This window comes from Saccoglossus kowalevskii, chromosome 18, assembly GCF_978046115.1.
Source record: "Saccoglossus kowalevskii chromosome 18, keSacKowa6.1, whole genome shotgun sequence".
Taxonomy (NCBI): domain Eukaryota; kingdom Metazoa; phylum Hemichordata; class Enteropneusta; family Harrimaniidae; genus Saccoglossus; species Saccoglossus kowalevskii.
The window spans coordinates 13,546,280-13,567,943 of NC_140658.1; the positions used below are offsets into that span (position 1 = coordinate 13,546,280).

Genomic DNA, 21,664 nt, shown 5'->3' on the forward strand with positions numbered 1-21,664 from the left:
CCCATTGATGCCAAGTAGCTTAAATACATTGGGATGCATGCTGTGTACTCTGAAACTATGATTTTGAGAAACTGCTGTGACTATTTGATATGTGCATTTGCAGTGCATATTCCTAACAACCTATCAAGTGAGAATTCTATTAATGTATGTTTCCGTATTTTAAATTTTCTTCCCAATACGGTGTCATTCTATGCAGGAATTGCCATTGGTGATGTCGCAAGTTAATAAAGACCTTCCACTACCTCCATAACACTTGAAGGCCTGTCTCCGTTATTTTCTTTTACGTGATCGCTGACGCAGAAATCTACAAAAAATCACACAACGCAGTCACGTCCCGAAATCTGCGTCATAGTAGTTATCGAGCGGGTAACCTTTTGCATACACGATTTTCCCGTACCAGAGTGATGGAGACTTTTATTCGTATCAATTGTTCTGACCATAAAACTTACAGATATATGATACTGCGAATATTTCTTACATTATAGACCATTTACATTATTTATTAGTCGTTTAAGCTATTACTACCCCCTGCTCAATTGACACCTTAAAGGTACTGATGTATCAATTTCTTCTTTTCTTCAGATATAGCCTATATACTATAAAATATACTATGAAACACGTCATTATGCCAGCACGATAACGACAGATACGACTGCTGATTGGCGGTATAAGACCCATGTAACCAAAGCATGTGAAATATGTACTGAATCAGATATTACATCTAGTGACACTCGGGGTTTTGAACAGGGGTTCGTGTTCATGGATCTGGGAATTTCGTCTCGCTTGGCTGATAACACTTACACGTAGAGATACAAGATTCGACCCAAAGGAATACACATTAGTTCATTACAGATAGTTCAGCTTTATTCACCCATTTCTCTGCTTCATTCCCCATCTTACAATAGGTTACAAACTCTTTATTTTAAAAGCCAAGTCTCCAAGGCGTGACAGGGTAAACATGCGATCAGCCAATCACTACCCTCGTTGGCACGATCACGTGTATACCAGGGATGTGTCTTACGGTTAAAGCCTTGCAAAGTTACCACTACTAAATATAATAAGTAAACAATCTAGTTATCAAATTCCTGGAATATATGTTGCGAATGTAAAGTTTCTATCATAACAACGTGATGATATTTAAACTCAGCTAACTACATTCATCCAAACATCTTATAGTTCTAACTATATTGTGCATGCATACAATATTAAAAAGAATGACAAAAACATTATATAATATACGTTATAAGACACACATCATCGTTAAACTAAGCAGTAATGATTTCATTCTCGTGATTTAACTCTGAGTTTAATACCATTCGGTGGAGACACCATAGCTCGGTTACCAAACACAGGAGGATTCTGTAAATGAAAAATAAATAAATAAAAAAATCCATTGTATTTACATTTTGAACGTTGTTTTTATTCCGTTTGATTGTGTGTGTTTATATTTTGCACTTTTCTCTCTGCAAGCGCCATGAATTTTTGTCTTGTTTTAATTATAATTATGTCTGCATTAACACTATTTTTAATTGTCTCTGACAAAATCTAATTCATTGATTTTCATTGCAAAAGTAAACATAAATGTCATGAAAATTTGTCCATAACCATTTTAGTTATACCTACAATGGTGACGAATCATCCAAAAAGCCATATCTTCATAGCAATTGGACCAACTCTCCCAAACATATAATCGAGTGGTTCATGTTTCAATAAATGTAACCCTACCTATGTATTTTATGAAATGTTGATGATAAACGTTTTAGGTTTGAATGATTTAACAACCAAAATGACAATCAAATCCCGACCTCTTCCGAAATCTAAATACAATTTTACTATTAGTCTTCATATCAAAAGAAACCCTCTCCTGACAATAATTAAATATAAAAAATAATTTATAGAACAAACCACGCCAGCTAAAATATAACCGCCTAAGTGGGGGAAATAGATATATTCCTTATCACGTGGTATGTACCTCCGTTTCTGCACAGGGTTCAAAGGTGAACTTCTGCAGTACACGAACCAATCCAATCTTTGCTTCAATCAATGCAAATCTCATACCAATACAGTTACGAGGTCCAGCACCAAACGGTATCCAGGCATATGGATGTCGCTTTTCTTTCTCTTCTTTAGTGAATCTATAATGAAGAAGTATGTGAAAGAATAATTTCATTACTAGTTTATTTAAAGCAGGAGGGTCGTCACCTGCGCACGCGCGGGAATTGAGTTACAAGCGATGATAACAACACACGCTAAGAACGCAAAAGCTCATGGGTAGACGCTTGTTTGTAAACAATGACACGCTAGACCACCTGACACATGCGTAGGTGACGATTCCCCCGCTTTGATGACGTTCAAGTGTTGTTCAGACATCACAATTGGATAAATATAAGTACACGCAAATTACGAGCCTATATCTAACAATATGCATTCTAGAAGAAACGTTTTGGTTATAGAAAAATGGTGGCTCGAAACAGCGTGTTGTTGAACGCAGACAAACATTGCATGATCACAACTCACATATAATTTGTCATTACCCCACACGTACAGCACGTTGAAAGACCAAATAAAAATAATATACTATTTTTGTAAATTTGTTTATACACACCTTTCTGGGATGAACTTCTCTGGATCTGGATAATTGTCTGGATCATGATGGATGACATAAGGAGAGATGACCACAGTCATTTCTTTGGGGATATTTATTCCATTAATATTAACGTCTTGGTTGCATTCGCGAATCAGTCTATGAGTACAAGTTAAAGAAAAGAACATATAATATGAACACAGTTATCGTCACTCAGGTAATGCAATATTCCTAGTAATGCAACTGTATTGAGCATAATCTTCAGAACTCCCATTTCGCAGAATTAACTAATATGCTTCTCAAATTAATGTCACATAGCCAAAATGTAATCGGCTGGTTCTGAAATATGGAAATATCATAAATCCCAACGTTTCATAGATGATTTTAAAAATTGTCAAATGGTTGCTACTATAAATATCACTACATACCTGCGATGAGGGGGAAATATTCTGAATGTCTCTGAAATTACCATATCCAAATAGTTCATCTTGCTGACTGCCTCAAATCCAACAGTGTCATAGTTACACATGACCTCATCAATTTCTCTCTGTAACTTCTCTTGCGTTTCCGGATTGGTTGCCAAATTATAGCACACCAATGACATCGCGGCGTGGATACTTCCATATCCAGCAACCAGGAAGACAATAGACTGATGTAATAAGATGAGATCATTCATTAGGTAGTAGCATGACTGGCGAGCATACTGATGACTGATGACTTGGTTAATTAGTGATTTGAAAGTTTAGAAACACCATTGAATTTTAGATAGAACACTAGTTCAAGAGTGTAGAAGTATGTAAGGTTTGTGAAATAAAGTATTTTGGGAAGAGAAGAGAAGAGAAGGAAATGCAGATGCAGGATATAAAAAGAGATATATAATATATATAATAAACCTGAGCCAACAAAATATTTCTCGTGAAATCATCTTCTGGATCACCATGTTTTACCAAAATATCATTCAGGCCATCGTTTTAGACAGAAATATGATTCATCGTGCTGATTCTTTTAGTTACGAAGAAGATGGAATAGGAATTTGTGTTCAACGTACCTGTGCAATTATTTCATCCTTACTTAATCTCTTACACGAATTAACTGAAGATGTCATGTCATCTTTAATGTATTCCTCTCCGTTCTCGCCTTTATCATCAGCATCCTCTTCATCTTCCTTGCTCTTTACATATTCATCATATACATCGTGGGCATTTAACATGAGTTGTAAGAAGTCAACTCTCTGAAAAAAGTTTACATTATAATACATTATAATATTAGTACAGTAATACGACAAAGCAATTCACAGGTCATGTAGAACTATTATGCAAGGCAGGCCGCTACGTTACCTGATTCGTTTATCAGATTTAATATCACTGAAATGGATCTTAATATCACTTACCTCGCTAGCATCCTCGTCACTTTCTCTCAACTTTATAGCCTGCTCAATAACGTCAGTAAAATAGCTAATAGTTTTTTTCGGAATAAATGGAATCTTAAACAAGTTCAGGAGTGGAGTAAGAAATGGGAAGAAAACTGGAAAAAAAGACAATATAGGAGACTGTTAAGCTCTTTTAATATTGCGATATTATTGATGTCTATAATTGCTTTATTCCAAGTACAGTGCAAGACTAAACTAAATATTCCAGGGATGTTTTAAACCTAGGTGAATTAACAACCCCCATATATGTACTTACACACAATAGCAAACACCGGGTGGAACACACCAGTTTTGAATACCGCTTTGGCGTTTTCCACAAATGGATGTTTTGGTTGCGATTGCGAACTAACATCTACCCCAAATCCAGCACTTGCAATAGTGTCCATAACATAACCACCAAACAAACTGAAAGATAACCATGTATGTATCTTTTCAAAATACTGTTAAAATGGTACCTATACTGTTTGCAAACTTTAGTTGAAAGGCCTTTTAATTTTGAAATCAGAAATGAGAAATATTTTCCCATTAATCGATCAAGTGATTATCGTCTTTATTGAAACATATTCTGCAATATGTCGAATTCGGGTGCGTGCCAAATAAAACAAACTTAGAAAGTACAATGATATTCATGAGCAAATTTGTTGTCACATATAAATCCTTCTAGATTTTCTGAGTGGCATATTTGCTGTCCATGGACAAATAAAAAGGCTAGTGTGCATGCATAAAATTCTTATAATTATTTTGTGAAATGGTTATTGTCGAACGGTAAATCGCGTGTACGTTTCAATGACTTGATGATAAAACTAAATTTCAATTGCAAATAAATCATTAATTTTCTGATAGATTTTCGCAATACATCTTACAACTGATAAATCCCACAGTTTATATTTCTTTATGTGAAGTGTGACATTTTCTATTTTCTTATTTGGAGGGTCAGCTGAAACAATTTGCATTTCTGTATTTGCAGTGTCATATAAGACAGTCTGTGTCCAGTATTTAGATTGTGACAATTTGTGTCCAGTTTGTATTTATTCCTTCGGAGAGTAATTGTTTGAATTCAGTATTGTAAGTGTATTGTAACTAAGTGCGACAATTTGCATTTCCTTATTTGGTGTTTGACAGTTTGATTTATTTAATCTGTGTGTGACAATTTGTATTCCCTTATTTGGTGTGTAACAATTTGCATTTCCTTATTTGGTGTTTGTCAGTTTGATTTCCTTATTTGGTGTGTGACAATTTGCATTTTCTTTTTTGGTGTGTGACAATTTGCATTTCCTTACTTGGGGTGTGACAGTATACCTTTCCTCAACTTTGCAAGTTTCTGTTAAATTAAAATCTCTTTGCTGGAATAATCTTTCACATTATAAATTATGATTGTGAAACCATACATCGATTAAATATGTACTTTTATATTAACAATATGAATTTGATTTCATAGTGACAATACTTACTCTTTACACTCTACTATCTTTCCTTCTTTGCAATGTGCCTCCATGTTTTTTATTAACTCATCGGAACATCTGCTGATGAGAGGAGACATCTGAAAAATTATAGAAAAGGTTTAATGTAGCTGAAGGTACATATGCAGATTCGCGAGCACTTAAGACCTGTACTGATTTTATTATTATATTAATATATTTATTTAAACCCCTTTGTATATACACTGTTAACATTTCGGAGCCCTACTACATATGAACCTTATTACAAGTTCAATTTTAAAATACTGTTAGTGAAATCAACTAATCATTGTAAAATTACAAATTAACGAAATGACTCTTGTTTAAAAACTGTTGACACAATTAAGACGTTGTATTTAACGATTATTCGGTGCCAACTTGAGCACGCTTGTAAAGCCTAGTCACAAATATATATATATTGTGAAGTATTATATTCTGTCAAACAAATTTTTTAATCCAACGATGTTAACACTTATTTGGTTAGGTGTACATCACAACACTTACCAGTGACATTTTGGAGCGACTGAAAGAAGGGGTCAGCGTTTTCCGTACAACCTTCCAACGCTCATAATCAAGATGTAATAACTCTGAATCCATTGGTTTGCTATTTAGACGATGGTTCTGGAAGAAACCATAGCAATTCCATGATATAGTTGGCGTGTTATTGCAAACGATTTAAGGTTAGTCCGCACCAAAACCAACTCGCCCGAACAACAAAATGTATATAATCGTCACGGCCACGTACTTCTAATGCATACATGTAATCATTTTGCAATTTTGTTGGACGGGGTTTGCGGGGATTTCACTAGACATTTTTTTACTTATTGCAGGTATACCTGTCCAGGAGTAACGTTAGTTCATTTCAATAAACGGAATGAATGATTGTTGATGAGTTCGGTAACGTCAAAAATAAAGTATTTGAATAGGTAATAAACAGACTGCTGATTAACTTTAAAAATCATAGGCGTGTGGAGTGCTGATATATACGTTCAGTTTGAAAACGTATTGAAATGACCCACAAATCAAGGTCGTCATCGACACTTTTACATCGAAATCGACAACACCGATACCGTAAGATCGAAATCACCAGTGTTTGAAATCGAACTCGTATTCGTCGAGTTGGTTTTGTGCGATTTGGTTTACGTGCGACTTTTTTCGGTACCCATTGCATCTTTGAGATAATAACGGCGAGAATATATTCATTAAATTTTTCTTGACAAGAGTGGGAAATGTTACCTCACTTGCCAACAATAACACTATGATTTTAATAGACCATTTTCAGTTCACTGCGAGAATCACGCGTTATGCGTGAAATCGAACGTAATAACAGCTGTACACATTTGATGATAGACAATTTCGATTAAGTAAGGGCATCCGAAAGCAATATTCCTCTGTCGAAGATCGGCCGGTCGATGTGAGCTACGAAATAAAGAAATTCTAGTTCAAATTCAAATCGTTCGATTTTTGCGACAGACGTTCGACGCGCGTCTTTCATGCATCTCGCGAGATCTCGCAGTTGAACGGAAAGTCACCTATTATAATACCACGTAGCAATGAACGTTGTATACGGTACTGTAAATAAATCTTATTCAGAAATATTCAAAAAAAAATCGCGCGTTACACGAGTCCGCCATTGTTGCCACTTTAAGCCCAGCTCCGGCTAGTGCTATTTTTCAACTTCATCGATTCTGCTCTAGATTTCCCAGCGTGGTAAGTATATCGATTTTCAGTTGTGCACGTTCTGCAGAGGAATTTTCCTACATATTCCTCTGGGCATTTTGTTTTAATTAGCTCACGTTTATTACTCAATGCATGTCCGATGCCATAACATACGGGTCACTTGGACTGCTACAGATGAATGACATATTCGAATGCGTTACTCCAGAAAGTGATTTTAACTCGTTTTGGGGATTTGTTATACGCTCTCTTACCTATGGCGCTGAGCACTCGACAATTTTCGTGAATATACTCATGTTAATGTATTCTATTTCAACCGGATAAATGAAAACACAAAGCAATTAATCGCGGAGGATATATGCCGAAGCGTAGGTGCATCATTGTAATTTTTTCTAAAGAAAAGCTCGGCTAAATTATCACTGGTTTTCCGGCGCTTTCACATCACACGCACAAACCTTTCTTATTTGATCGGACCATAAGAAAGGCAGTAATCGATCTCATTCGAATTCATAAATTTAGCAAATGTGTTTGTGTAATCACGTGGCAATTATTGTCAGGCCCAAACCAAGGACTGTATGAATGCTACTTTAGACCACTCATATTATCTTCCGCAAATGGCTGTTCATGGCCACACCCTTCGATCTGGGCCAATAACAGCGACTCGGGAACAATAATTATATATAACAGGCGAGGCTAATAACATTACATTACATTCAAGTTCGGTGCATTCATAAAGCTTTAACTTTACTTATACAAACTGAAAGCTGTTGTAGCCCACTTCTGTGTACAGGTTTGCGACGCAAATTTATTGAGTGTGCATCCAGCTTGTGATTACCTTTCTGTTCTTGAACGACGAAAAGTGTTTTACACATATCTGTTTGCACATCTCAGGGTCCGTGACGAGTAACGTTGGACTACGTCCTTCATAGATTCTGAATTATAAATTTACAAAAAGAAGGAATATAAATACAAGAACATATCAACTTAAATTTTATTTGAGATTTGTTGTAATCTTTGCATCATAAGATCAGATTGATACACAATTTATATAATTATTTCAACAGACAATATAATATGAACCATCAATATTTTTCATGACATTTACTTTGACTAGTTGCAAATACATACTTCGATTGGTTATTTTGTATCATGACGTATGACTTGAATAATAATAAAATAATTTCCAAATATATACAAATATGCAAATACAGACATACCCGCACACTTTTCCGTACTTCTTTGTCCATTCTAAGTGCTTAACTACCACTTCCTGGCAGAACAAATAATTATAAGCAATCAATATCGAGTTGTAATGTAAAATACAATATTCCATGATTAAATTTAGGACATAGAGGACGTCTGATCCTCTGTACAAAACAATAAGATGTCTGTATTGTCTAAAAATGACCCTTACCTTTCTATACTCTAATATGTTGCCTATCAGTGCCCATGGTGTCGGACCACGGACTCCCATTTTCTTGAAAGTAGAGAATGTCCATGTTGAGTACCTGCCAGAAGAACGAACATATATTTCAATATATTTTCATGTGACGTTCAATGATGAAAATCTGACACTGTCACATGAATCCCCATGACATAAATATTGTGTTAAATTGTCTTGGGGTAATGTAAAAGGCCAAAAAACTACACCTGAATCTAAAACCTCCCCTTTTGCAATTAATATTAAAGACATTCCTATACAAGGTGAGGATATGGATGTTTATAAAAAGCGTTTTGAAATATTTGCTAATTGGTTCCAATGGAGCCAAGATGTATGGGGGTCGCATTTAATGGGTGCGATTGTCAGGTAAAGCATATATATTGCATTAGATGTTGAGCAGACTAAGAATTGGGCGAGCGTGAAATGTAAAAGTATACCATCTTACCGAGGAAGGATTAAAAGACAATTCAGACAATCTAGACTTGCTAAGTTTTAAAACAAATACCCAATTTATTCAGCTAAAGCATTATTTGGCGCTACGATGGGTTGAACCGTCAGTTATTGAAAATACAGTGGATGCACTAATGGATTTAATTGCACAAGAGCAGTATCTATGCACTTGCAATTATGAAGTTGCAATGTAAGTCGGAGAGAGTGCCCGCAATACTGTGGGTGAGATGGCTTCCTGCGTTGATCGCTGTGATGAAAATCGACAGTACACTGGTATTCACAATACATCTACACATGTACAAACAACGTTGGGTTGCTGGTGTGATAAGTTGGGTCATGTGAAGACCAAATCCTGGTCAATGGATGAAGGTAAACATCTTGGCTGTTTGGTGCACTATCAATATTTTTAGGTGATTGGAAGGTATGCGTATCAAATGAGTTACCGGCGGTAATTCGTGCAAATCGCGCCCAGGTCAACCTCATACTTGTGATACCCATTAGAAGAGCGCATTGGATTGTGGAAAAATCAATATTTATAAACACAAATTTCCCACAAATATATATATCATAACTGTGGTCGATTGTGCAATCCGTGCAACAGAAGTTGTAGCTGAAGCATTGTTTGTTAGGAATCCCGGAACTAGTATTTACAGACCAGGGTATACAGTTTGTGAGTGATGTGATTGGGGAGGTGAGGTGAGTAGGCTGTTGTCAATTAAGGAGCTGACTACTACTCATAATCACTCACAATGCAATGTTCTGCTACATTGTTTTAGTGCCACTTAAAAGGACATGTTTACTGAATAACAAAACGAATTGGGATTGGTGTATATCACCTATATTGTTTGCATACTGTGAGCCATTTCAGGCTGGCTCAGGCTTCTCACTTTTTGAACTAGTGTGCGGTAAGGACTGTGGACAGAGGAGGCTACCAATCCAGATGCCATCCCCCAATAAGACTATGTACTTAACATGATAATTGTTTGAAATCCCCCTGGCCGATAGCACAGCAGGAAGTTAAATGAGAGATATAGATTGCATTTTGACAAAGAAACGTTGGTGACCAGGTTTTGCTTTTGTTGCCCACTTCTGTAGGTGAACTGCGTATGCAATGGCAAGGGCCATATGAAATTAAAGAGCGAGTAGGGCAGGTGGACTATCGCATAGACACAAATGGTAAACTGAAATTATACTATACCAACATATTAAAAAAGTATGAGAGAAAGACCTTGAATACATGTGAGAAACATTTTATTTTATTACGCACACACAAGTAGATGAGTTGTTAACATGCATATCCACAGACCAGATCAAGCAGATAATGGTTTAAGTGTCGGTCTCCAGACATAATTTGCAACTCCTTTGATAGACAAAAAATAGTCATTAAGGAGGTGAAAGATATGTTAAATATGGGCGTCATAGAACGGTCTGATTCATCCTTATCACGCTCTTATTGTCCTGATTAGGAAAGGCGCTGTTTGGTGACATCATTCTGTATATTGAGAGGCCTATAATCACACTGAATAATCCCAAACTGCAATAGTTCCAAGAAATAAGAATTCTTTTTGTACCATTGCACACTTTCTAGGGACATGGACAGCAATAACAAATACAAAATGACAAAGCAATGTACATTTGGTAGCAATACAATATTGCTGCTTTGACCTGATGTTTTCTCCAATTATATTTCATTAAAATCTCCAAAGTTAAATTATCCCAATTTATTATCACCAAATTTCAGTGTACACAATTACAATCCAGGTCTAAATCATATATTACTTACAGATATAGTAGAGATCCCACTATTCCAAGAATCAAACTTATGGGGGATGATATGAGAGACGACAAAAGCAGCTCCATCACTTAGTGCTTATTCTGTTGCTCCACCTATAAGACAAATTATCTGCGATGAAATTTTACATTCCTTCAATACAAATTTAAAGATGGGCATATTCTGCAACATTAACCACCTTACTCTTTATAACAATTATTTCTAAAAACCACCAGACTAAAGACAAAAGGCGTTGCTCCCCTCGAATGTGAAAAGCATTAGCTATTATTAGAAATATGGCATAAAAGTACATTTTGGGTGGATGTAAGCAGTGTCTAAATGGTGTACCATGGAAAATGACCGGACGTTTTTCACCTCGTCACACTTTTGAGTATTAAAAATAAATATTTGTTATGTATAAGTGCTGCACGTAGGAAGTGTAAATAGCAATTCATTTGACAAGTCTAAAACGTTTGTTCAAATAAACTGCCACTAGGCTATAATATATGTGGCAAATCAGTTGATTTATTTGTTTGAACAATTAAAGTTTAAACCATATGGATAAGGGCTATCACTGTTTGACAACAGAATTTTGCAATAATACTGAAATTAGCATATTTGAAAACTATTCATAAATTCAATAAACAAATGGCCATAGTCTACATCACGACTGTAGATACACCATAGATTCATCGTGTGGGTTATGTATATCTAATATATAAAATAGTGATACCACAAAACAACATGCATAATATCTAAATATTTCCTAAAGTGACTGTGATGTCCGGTATGGTTTGTAATGTAAAAAAAAGAAAATCAGTTCTTAATATATAAACATATTATTTTAGAAAAAAACGCCAGAACGTATACATTTGATAACTTACAAGTAATTCTGGATGTCGAGTGTGGACTTCCTTCCCAGGTCTGGCAGACAGTGATATCTAAAAAATGGTGTGCTGTGTAACTAATATATATTTGTATTGCATATACCAGCAAAAAACAGAAATTGTGCGTATTCAAAATGGTAAAAAACAGGAAATGCCCAGATGTATTGAATATAATTAAAAACACTTTTTTTTCTATTTGTAAATTAAATTAATTCCTGGAACTTAAGTATGGAATGTGAATTGAGACCTATTTGAAGCAGTCATTGACATTTCTGGCCATATAAAGTGTAACTAGAATATGATTTGTGTGATCAGTCATTTTATTTATGGGTTGTGGGGGAGCAGAGGTCTGGCTTTTGTCAATCTGTACATTGAATGTGCGATCTAAAAATGAATTCTGGCGATAAAAACTGTGAAATGCCCTAAATATTGATTATAAGTCGGGTTTTGAAGTAGACGACAAACGCCCATTTTGCATGGCGTTATTTCGTTATTTTGAATAGGGCAATGCCGACTCCTTTGGACCGAGAGTAGAGGAGCGAGAACAATTTTTATGTTTTTTTTTATTGAAATAACGTTGCCAAAGTCATGTCGGCCCGGTAACATTTGACATCAAAATTGAGTCATGATCAGTGGCTCGTCTCGATCTGTGAAAGGTTTTTCACAAACCAGTCCCTCTGTGATAGTAAAAACGAGCCATATGCCACGGCAAAATCAAACAGAGTTTGACATTTATAAATAATTTATTCCGCATCAGAAAAAAACAAAGTGTCAAATTTAGGTGTTGTAATGGTTTGTAATGTTTGTAATAAAAAACATTTTTCCCCTAGGAAAACCAGTTATCAATATATGAATATACTGCTTTAGAAAAACGATAGAACGTATAAATTGGCTAACTTACAAGTAAGTCAGGATCTAGAGTGTGGCTCTCCTTCCCAGGTCTGGTAGACTGTGATATCGAAAAATGGTTTGCTGTGTAAATAATATATATTTTTAATGCAGGTATTCGAAATGGTAACAAACAGCAAATACCCGGATGTATCTGTCCTCCTGAATATAATTAAGGTTGTATGCGCGGAAATGCACTGCGCATACGTTCTTCGCATTTGAAGCAGACTTTCAAGATGGCTGCCACAACAAACAAGTACGCTTCGCGATCGCCGATTGCACGTAAATTTAAAGGATTTTTGACCGAGAAAGAGAAGAGAAGAAGATTGGCAGTTATCCAGGCGAACCGCCAACATAAGAAAGTTGCTGAAGTAGTTTTAGAATCAAATTCAGGTACGTACGTACGATGTCAGTATACGACGTAAACTTTGGTTGAGTCGTCTGCAACTGTAAACACAACTCGAATCAATATATTTTCGCATTTTATTTGTTTTATGGACATCGGATTATGCTTATTTTTGGGGAAACAGTGTTTATTTTTTCCTAATTTCACTAAATACAGAAATTGTGATAAAAAAAATATTTGACAACGAAGTTTGTCTGTTTATGACGAGGCGCCTTCAACTGCGAACTGATAATTTTAACTATACGCACAAAACTCCCAATTTGAGGGCATGATTGTCCTCACACTTCCATATAACCAAGGGGATACAATTTTAACTATGAATAAACAGCATGTTCAAATATTGTCTATATTTTGCTGTTTTGAAATCCATTTACTTATTTTCCTAGTGTTATAAATTTAGAGCATTGAAATTTCATCTGTTTACTCTTCAGAAAAAAATTAACATGTAACATGATGAACTTGCGGTTGTGTTAAGGAAATTAAAATTAAAATACTTGCATATTATAGTAGATACTTCAATTTTATTTTTTCTATTTGTTATTGTGTCAAATATTTTTGTTCTAAAATACATTGTAATATATATTTTTGGACATTTTCTCCCAATAAATGTTTTTTCTGAAAATAAGCCATGATCTAAACATTTTCATTATTGTTATTTTTACATGTACCTTATCTGAATGTGGGAGAGTTTCTGTTTTGCCTATGGCTCCTTCAGAAATGATGATTTTGGAATAATGGATTCTTTTTATTTCTGTAAATATTCATACATTTCCTATGCATAGTACAGATAGTATGTTAACATCTTACTGTTGTCAATATCTGTTAGCCAGTATAGTAGTGTAAATTGCATGAAATTTATTTACATGATGACTGTAATGATAATCTGATTTATCTTTACAGAAGTTACTTCAGAAAGTGCTATAAATTGGAATGTTGGACGCAGAATAGTACAGCTGTCTGTTCTAGCTGAGGGATTAAAGGCCTGTGCTGTGTGTTGTGAACATCTTGTTCTGATGGATTGCCAGGAAGATAGACGATATGGTCTTGGTAGTGTACTGTATATACCTTGCCAGAGATGTGGTGCTGTAAACCATGTGTATACAGGTTCGACACATAGGAATGCAAAATCAAACCAAGGATTACCTATATTTGATGTAAATACCAAATTAGCCACCGGTAAGATTTACAGCCAAACTAAGGATTCATCTCAATTATTAACCTCTTATGTTCATATATTGGTGGTCATACTTTTAGTAATGTAGGGCAGCAAAAACTAATCTTATAAAATGTTGAATCTATGTTGTTTCTTATTTCTTATCATAGGAATGGTACACAGTGGAATGGGAGAGACTCATGTGAATCACTTCCTTGTATCACTGAATATACCGGGAATACACAACAAGACATTAAAGAAAAAAAGAAAGAGAAGCAGGTGTTGGTATTGATAATGTTGCAAAACGACTGTGTGTTAAAGCTCTAACTGAAGAACAAAAACTTAGTTCACATGAAAATCAAGTTGATATTTCCTTTGATGGTGCGTGGCAGCGCCGTGGCTCTGGCAAAGAATATAACAGTCTGTCAGGTCATGGTGCTGCTATACGGGAAGCAACTGGTCAAATTATGTGATAAGCTGTGCGTTCAAAGGGATGCAAAATTTGTGAAAATGGGGATATGAACACAAGAAAACATGACTGTCGTAAAAACTGGACAGGGAGTTCCAAAGGTATGGAAGGAGATATTGCTGTTGAAGTGGTAAAAACTATTAACAAAACTAGTTCTAAAACAGTATCTTTAACTATGGATGATGATACAACAACCATTCATAAACTAAGAACAGAAATTAACCAAGATATTGAAAAGAGACCAGATATGAACCACACCAAAAAAGGTCTAGGAAATAAACTATATGAACTTTCAAAAACTCACAAAATATTAACACCACGTGTTATCAAGTATTTTCAAACATGTTTTTCCTATGCTGTTACTCAGAGCAAAGGTAGGCCAGCTTTAATCAATCAAAACTTGCTTGCCATTGTTCCCCATGCATTTGGATCTCATGAATCATGTGATCGTAAATGGTATGGTTACCAACATCAGCCAGATACTTACTGCCACAAACGTCTTCCATATGGTAAAGATCTTTCTGAGGTAGAATTGCGTAAAGATTTAAAATCTATTTTTGAAATTTATGCTGCATGTGCAAATAAACTTTCTCTTATGAGTTCAAAACAATCCAATGAAATCTTTCATAACACAGTTGCTTCTAAAGCACCAAAAAACAGACATTACAGTAAATCAGAAAGTTTAAATATCCGCATTGCAGCAGCAGTTTCACAGAAAAATAGTGGATACACATATGTTTGTAGTGTTAACAAAGAAAATTGACTATCTCCTGGAATTGTTTCACATATGAGGGGAATAAAACTAGACAATAAAGCAAGAAAAAGAAAGATGCAGACAGAAAACAAAAAATACAAACTTAGACGTATACAATTAAAAGAGGAGCGAAACAAAAAATGTAATGCTACTGAGTTAAGAGAAGGTGACACATACAACACAAACATTGCAATTAGAAATGACATTGATATTACATGTATTCCTGAACCAGTTAATGCTCCTGTAAGTTTTCCAGTAAAAATACGTAAAGATTCTCCTGTTGTTGTATTTGATCTTGAAACAACATCATTTGGTATTGATTCCTCAATTTGTCAGATTACTGCATCTTATGATGGTAAAATATTTGATGAGTATGTTGACCCCTGTCAGCCAATACATCCAGCAGCATCCAAAGTAACTGAGTTGACATATACATGTGGTAAACTGTTTCATAACTTTAATTTAGTACCAACATTATCACAGAAAGATGTTCTTGAGAGTTTTATATAATGGATTCCATTAAATTCTGTGTTAGTTGCACATAACTGGAAGAATTTTGATGCTAGGATTCTGGTTAGTTGTGTGCAAAGATATGGTCTTTTAGACAAACTGAAACATAAACATTGCTGCTTTTCTGATACCCTCTCTGTATTTCGTGAAATTTTTCCACCTCGATCATCTTACTCTGAATAAAACCTGGTTAATGATTATTTACACACTGAATACAGTGCTCACAATGTAAAACATGATGTACATATGCTTCAACAATTGATTGGTAAATGTAATGCTGACATCAGCCATATTAGTAAACATAGCTTCTCTGTTGATTTTATTATAGAAGCTCTTGAACTTCTTTTGTGTAAAAAGAAAAATCTGTCTTCTCTTAGTCAACTAATAAGTAAGAAGGTAATTATAAAGTGTATGCATGAGAAAAAAGCTGCTTCTGGTCTGGCTTTTTGTCACTTGAACTTGGCTTATAGCAGAGGAGGGATAGATGGATTGGTGAAGTTGCTTAGTGAAGATTATTTTGGTCATCCACGGGTAATCAAACATAAAAAACATTCTTGTCACTATCACAGTTTTTTTTTGAAAAGAAGTAACTATATTTAAAACAATGATTAATGACTCTTGTGATATTTTTTTAGTTCACTAATCCATCCATTCGTTACATGACTTATTTGAGAACACTAGACTGATATTTGGTATGTAAATGTCTCATAGGGTGAAAATGGGATTATTCATGTAATGTTGGGGGGTGTCATTCAGTGATGCTATCAGTATTTTTCAATTTTATATTATTTTTTTAATTAACAGGCATATTGGCATATTTTCAGAAAAGAAAACACTTTTTCTTGTCCATTGTATCTAAATATATGTATTTATATCCAGATTTATACATTTGTATATTCATAAAATGATAAAGCAAGTGTTATATGATTTTAAAATATGTGAAATATTTAATTATATTAGTATTTATGGACCACTTTTATTTATTTATCGATATATGAATATTTAAAAAAACAGAACACAATATAAATATTACTTACAACTAAACAATACTGATTTTTTTGTCACTTCATGTATGTTACACTAGTCATACTCTGCCTTGTATGTATGTTACAGCACACCACACCCCTCCCACCACCATACACACCTGTGCCCTAACTGAGAATACAATGCTTTCATCAGTATCCCTCAGAAAAAAATAATACTTCAGTGCATTAGTGGCTTCACTTTGAATTTCTATATTTCCAATGAAAGGTAAGAATATTCTCCCAAGCACCCAGCCAATATATATAAACTGTACTTCATATATAAAACAATATAATCTACTGATGTTGGATGTAAATGACCATATTTGATGTACCCCGGTATGTATATTAAGGTCTCATGCCACTAATCAATTTAAATGCCTAGCAAGAACCAATGACATTTTTTTAATATTTTTTTCTCAGGTGTTCCTTGTTTGAGGGCGCGATCACCTGGGTCAGAGGTGAGACTAACATGTGGTCTTTTGTTTACTACTTAGCGGCTGTATACCTGTGGGATTATTCTGTGTGTATTTGGATGTTCTAATCTAGGTGTTTTTCCAGTGATTTCTCTAGGTGCAGTCCAAATACAGTAGGTGTGTCTTGTTTACCCGAGTTTTGCGAGAGTTTGAGCTGGCCAACATGTGTTTTTTTCATGTGGTTGATTACAGGCATGTTGATTTCCCATTTTAGAGCTATGTGTTCAACTTTGTTTATTATTTTCATATAGCAATCTCATCATATGTTAACATTGTCGTCTATGGAGTTTCAATTAGTGGTATGAGCCCTTGACAAGGGCACTGACAAAGGTCAAAGGTCACGTAAATGATCCAAAATGGCCACCAAGATTATTGAAACTGACAATTAAACTATTTTTTTCTCAAAAAGTAGTGCATAAGCATACCATTTTCAATGTATAATATGGAATAACTTCAGAAGTACTCAACATATACACAATTTCAAGAGATTTCCATGGATGAAATTTTTTGTAGGACAGTTTCTATGAATTTTTGTATCTAAAATACAAAACCAAATGAAGGAAACTATTGTTTTCTTTAAATAGGTAATTTCTTAAATTCATTAGAATTGAATTTAAATATGAACTCATATTATGTGCTGATAGGATAAAACCAATTTGAGTAAAAATTTGGATTAAGACTGAGTATAAATGACAACTTAAGTTATTTATGAAAGCTACTTAAAAATGCTGACTCAGCATAATTGTGAGTTGTGTATCTTAAAAATTAGTACATTAACCCCATGTTCTTTTTCTTTTCTATAAGTTTAGAGTAATATTTCCTCTACATCTGTAGTATTTTAAACGATTTTCCATAGATTTTTTATTTTGTAGCATACATCCTTAAATGAACATTTTTTTCTATTTGTAAATTAAATTAAAATAAATGAGATTAATTTCTGGAACTTAAGTACGGCACGTGAATTGAGACCTGTTTGAAGTAGTCATTGACATTTCTGGCCATATAAAGTGTAATTAGAATATGATTTGGGTGATCAGTTATTTGATTTATGGGTTGTAGGGGAGCAGAGGTCTGGATTTTGTCACTCTGTACATTCAATTCGAGATCTAAGAATGAATTATGACGATAAAAACTGCAAAATGTTCTAAATATCGAGTAAAAAAAACAGGTTGTGAAATAGACGACAAACGTCCATTTTGCAGGGCGTTATTTCGCCTCTAGAGGGCCAGTTAATGAGACATCAGTGAAAACTGATAACTGAACCCATTCATTCAAGTACGTCAATCCATAGAAGTGCTACTATAAAAAACCTTGCTTAGTGTCAATTTAAAAGTTCAAACATGGTGAGATGTTGTGCGTATTAATTCCATAACGATTCATGTTATTTTTATGGAAATCCCAAGTGAAAAATCACGTTGTTGCTTGCGATAAATCGACAGAAGAACCAACATGAAAGTGAAGACACATACAACGTTCTATATTTTAGTAAACAGTGAGTAAATAAATATTGGAACGAGTTAAAACTAAATTATAAATATGCTAACATCACTTGAACTACAGTGCTCATCTTGCCTAACTTATCACTTTATAATCAACCGTTTATCGCCTAAACGACCGCATTCTATTGTTTTTTTCTTCTCGCGCGCTCATTGAAAACACCAACCGCTCGACCAAACACTGATTGCTGGCACAGGAGTGGTCGAAATGGCCGTTTCAATGATACATTTTGGGGGATACAACGAGTATTAACTATCATTAAGGGACAACGTCAAAAGATCGATGTCAGATAAAAAAAACTTATTTTCTTTAGTTTGGGGGGGTGGGGTGGGGGAGGGAGTTTGACCTCAAAAGGTTTCCATCCCACAAAAACGATTTTATTTTTTAATGAACTCAAAGAAATCATGGAGTATTTGTAGTTCGTTTTTTTTTTCTATCCAATCATGGACAAAAATAACAGAATATGAAAAAAACATCCAAGACGAGATAATGATTTGACCCGGAAAGAGGAAATGCTGACTGCTTGGGTGCAAGAGTAGAGAAGCGAGAAAATGTTGATGTAGTTTTTATTAAAATAGCGATGCCAGGTTTCCAACCCCAAATTATTGAACATGATAATCATGAATTGGTCAATGTTTGTCCTGTCTCGGCTTGAAAGACAGATGTCGCCACTGACGCACCTTAAACTCAGCATGGAAAAACCAACGACAATCGACATTCAAAACAAATCATTACCTGGACACGGTCGATAGGCATTTCAAACTTTCGAAATTATCATCGAAAGCCGAGATATTCACAAACATATCGTAATACCAAACATACGCAAATACACGAAGAGGTGTAAAGTTATGTTTTATGTGAGGCACATCGTGAAGAGTCAACAACCAGGAAAAGAAATCCAGAAATTACATCGATGTATTTTGCAAATCAGACAATCATACCGTACTTGTGTTGATGCATTTTTGTGGCAGTATGTAACGTTACAATATTGTTTAAAATATAATATTGCATCCCAAACAAATCTAGATAAAAGGGTCAGATTGAGTGCATATAATTATAGATAGTTAAAAACTAAATATATTTGATTTTTTGACGGCTATTCAACGGCTGTAGAAACATGAATAGAATAGATACGTGTATACGACAGCAATATGGCTACACCCTGTATGTCTAATAATAGTGATACCACAAAAGAACATGCATGATATCTAAAAATATCTGAAATTTATCTCTCTAGCAGACTGTGATGTCAGACATTGTGATTGTAATGTACAAAACCCAAGAAAATCAATATACTGCTTTAGATAGAACAGTAGAAAGTATACAATTGCTTACTTACAGGTAAATCTAGATCTAGAGTGTGGCTCTCCTTCCCAGGTCTCGTAGATTGTGATATCGAAAAATAGTTTACTGTGTAAATAATATATATTTTTAATGCATGTATTCGAAATGGTAACAAACAGCAAATACCCGGATGTATCTGTCCTCTTGAATATAATTAAATGAACACTTTCTTATATTTGTAAATTAAATTAAAATAAATGAGATTAATTTCTGGAACTTAAGTACGGCACGTGAATTGAAACTTGTATGAAGCAGTCATTGACATTTCTGGCCATATAAAGTGTAAAGAGGATATGATTTGTGTGATCAGTTATTTGATTTATGGGTTATAAAGGAGAGAACGTCTGACCTTTGTCACTCCGTACATTAAATACGAGGTCTAAGAATGAATTCAGGCGATAAAAACTGTGAAATGCCCTAAATGTCGAGTAAAGAACTGGTTGTAAATTGAGACGACAAATGCCCATTTTGCAAGGCATTATTACGCATCTAAAGGGCCAGTCAATAATATTATTCATATGCACAATTTGTGCACACCCTGATTCAAAATGACCAAATGACGGCCAATTTTGTGCTAAAAAATCATCAAATATCAAGCATTTCTGGCATTTATTTGCAGCCGTCCATCTCTGAGGTGACAGAGGCGGCGGTCGCTACCTCAGAGACACTGACGGTGGTACAGCGTGTTCCCACTGGGGTGCTGACATCGATGGTGAGTACAGAGGTGGGATCAGTGCAGCCTTTAGTGACTGAACTGGTCCAATCCACCAAAACTTCATCGGCGCTTATGCAACCTGGGTACAGGGACAGATCTCATTGTCTTCCTGTACCGATGTTAGTCAGATGTAATTTTGAGGATCGGATGTATCATCTTTTTCCAGTTATTTACGTTTGTTGATGAGGTTTGTATTCCAATGTATAGCGTACTCTTGTCCCTGACAACCAAAATTATCATAGATTTATTTAGACATTTTCGGATGTTGTTGCCAGTGATCAGCTGGCCCATTGATGCCAAGTAGCTTAAATACATTGGGATGCATGCTGTGTACTCTGAAACTATGATTTTGAGAAACTGCTGTGACTATTTGATATGTGCATTTGCAGTGCATATTCCTAACAACCTATCAAGTGAGAATTCTATTAATGTATGTTTCCGTATTTTAAATTTTCTTCCCAATACGGTGTCATTCTATGCAGGAATTGCCATTGGTGATGTCGCAAGTTAATAAAGACCTTCCACTACCTCCATAACACTTGAAGGCCTGTCTCCGTTATTTTCTTTTACGTGATCGCTGACGCAGAAATCTACAAAAAATCACACAACGCAGTCACGTCCCGAAATCTGCGTCATAGTAGTTATCGAGCGGGTAACCTTTTGCATACACGATTTTCCCGTACCAGAGTGATGGAGACTTTTATTCGTATCAATTGTTCTGACCATAAAACTTA

General features: G+C 35.0%; 1 protein-coding gene across 1 annotated transcript; it reads right to left on the minus strand.

Moving 5' to 3' along the window:
- Window positions 1-842: 842 nt before the first annotated feature.
- LOC146731588 (cytochrome P450 3A8-like) lies at window positions 843-12,719 on the minus strand. The gene is made up of 14 exons (XM_085493275.1): window positions 12,598-12,719; window positions 10,822-10,925; window positions 8,562-8,655; window positions 8,365-8,417; window positions 7,983-8,079; window positions 5,975-6,091; window positions 5,465-5,553; window positions 4,270-4,418; window positions 3,975-4,108; window positions 3,633-3,815; window positions 3,013-3,233; window positions 2,606-2,743; window positions 1,973-2,135; window positions 843-1,359 (listed from the first exon to the last, which is right to left on the minus strand). Exons 2-14 carry the CDS (start codon window positions 10,896-10,898, stop codon window positions 1,282-1,284), a joined length of 1,593 nt encoding a protein of 530 aa, XP_085349401.1. The 5' UTR covers window positions 10,899-10,925; window positions 12,598-12,719; the 3' UTR covers window positions 843-1,281.
- Between the last annotated feature and the right edge of the window lie 8,945 nt (window positions 12,720-21,664).

What these genes read in the sequence shown, in the direction of transcription:
- LOC146731588 (XM_085493275.1), bottom strand. Translation starts at nt 10,898, where the DNA reads ATGGAGCTGCTTTTGTCGTCTCTCATATCATCCCCCATAAGTTTGATT. An exon ending in CGTCGTTCAAGAACAGAAAG is followed by an intron (nt 6,092 to 7,982) that starts GTAATCACAAGC and finishes GGTTTCTTCCAG; the next exon opens with AACCATCGTCTAAATAGCAA. An exon ending in CCCGGTGTTTGCTATTGTGT is followed by an intron (nt 4,109 to 4,269) that starts GTAAGTACATAT and finishes CTTTTTTTCCAG; the next exon opens with TTTTCTTCCCATTTCTTACT.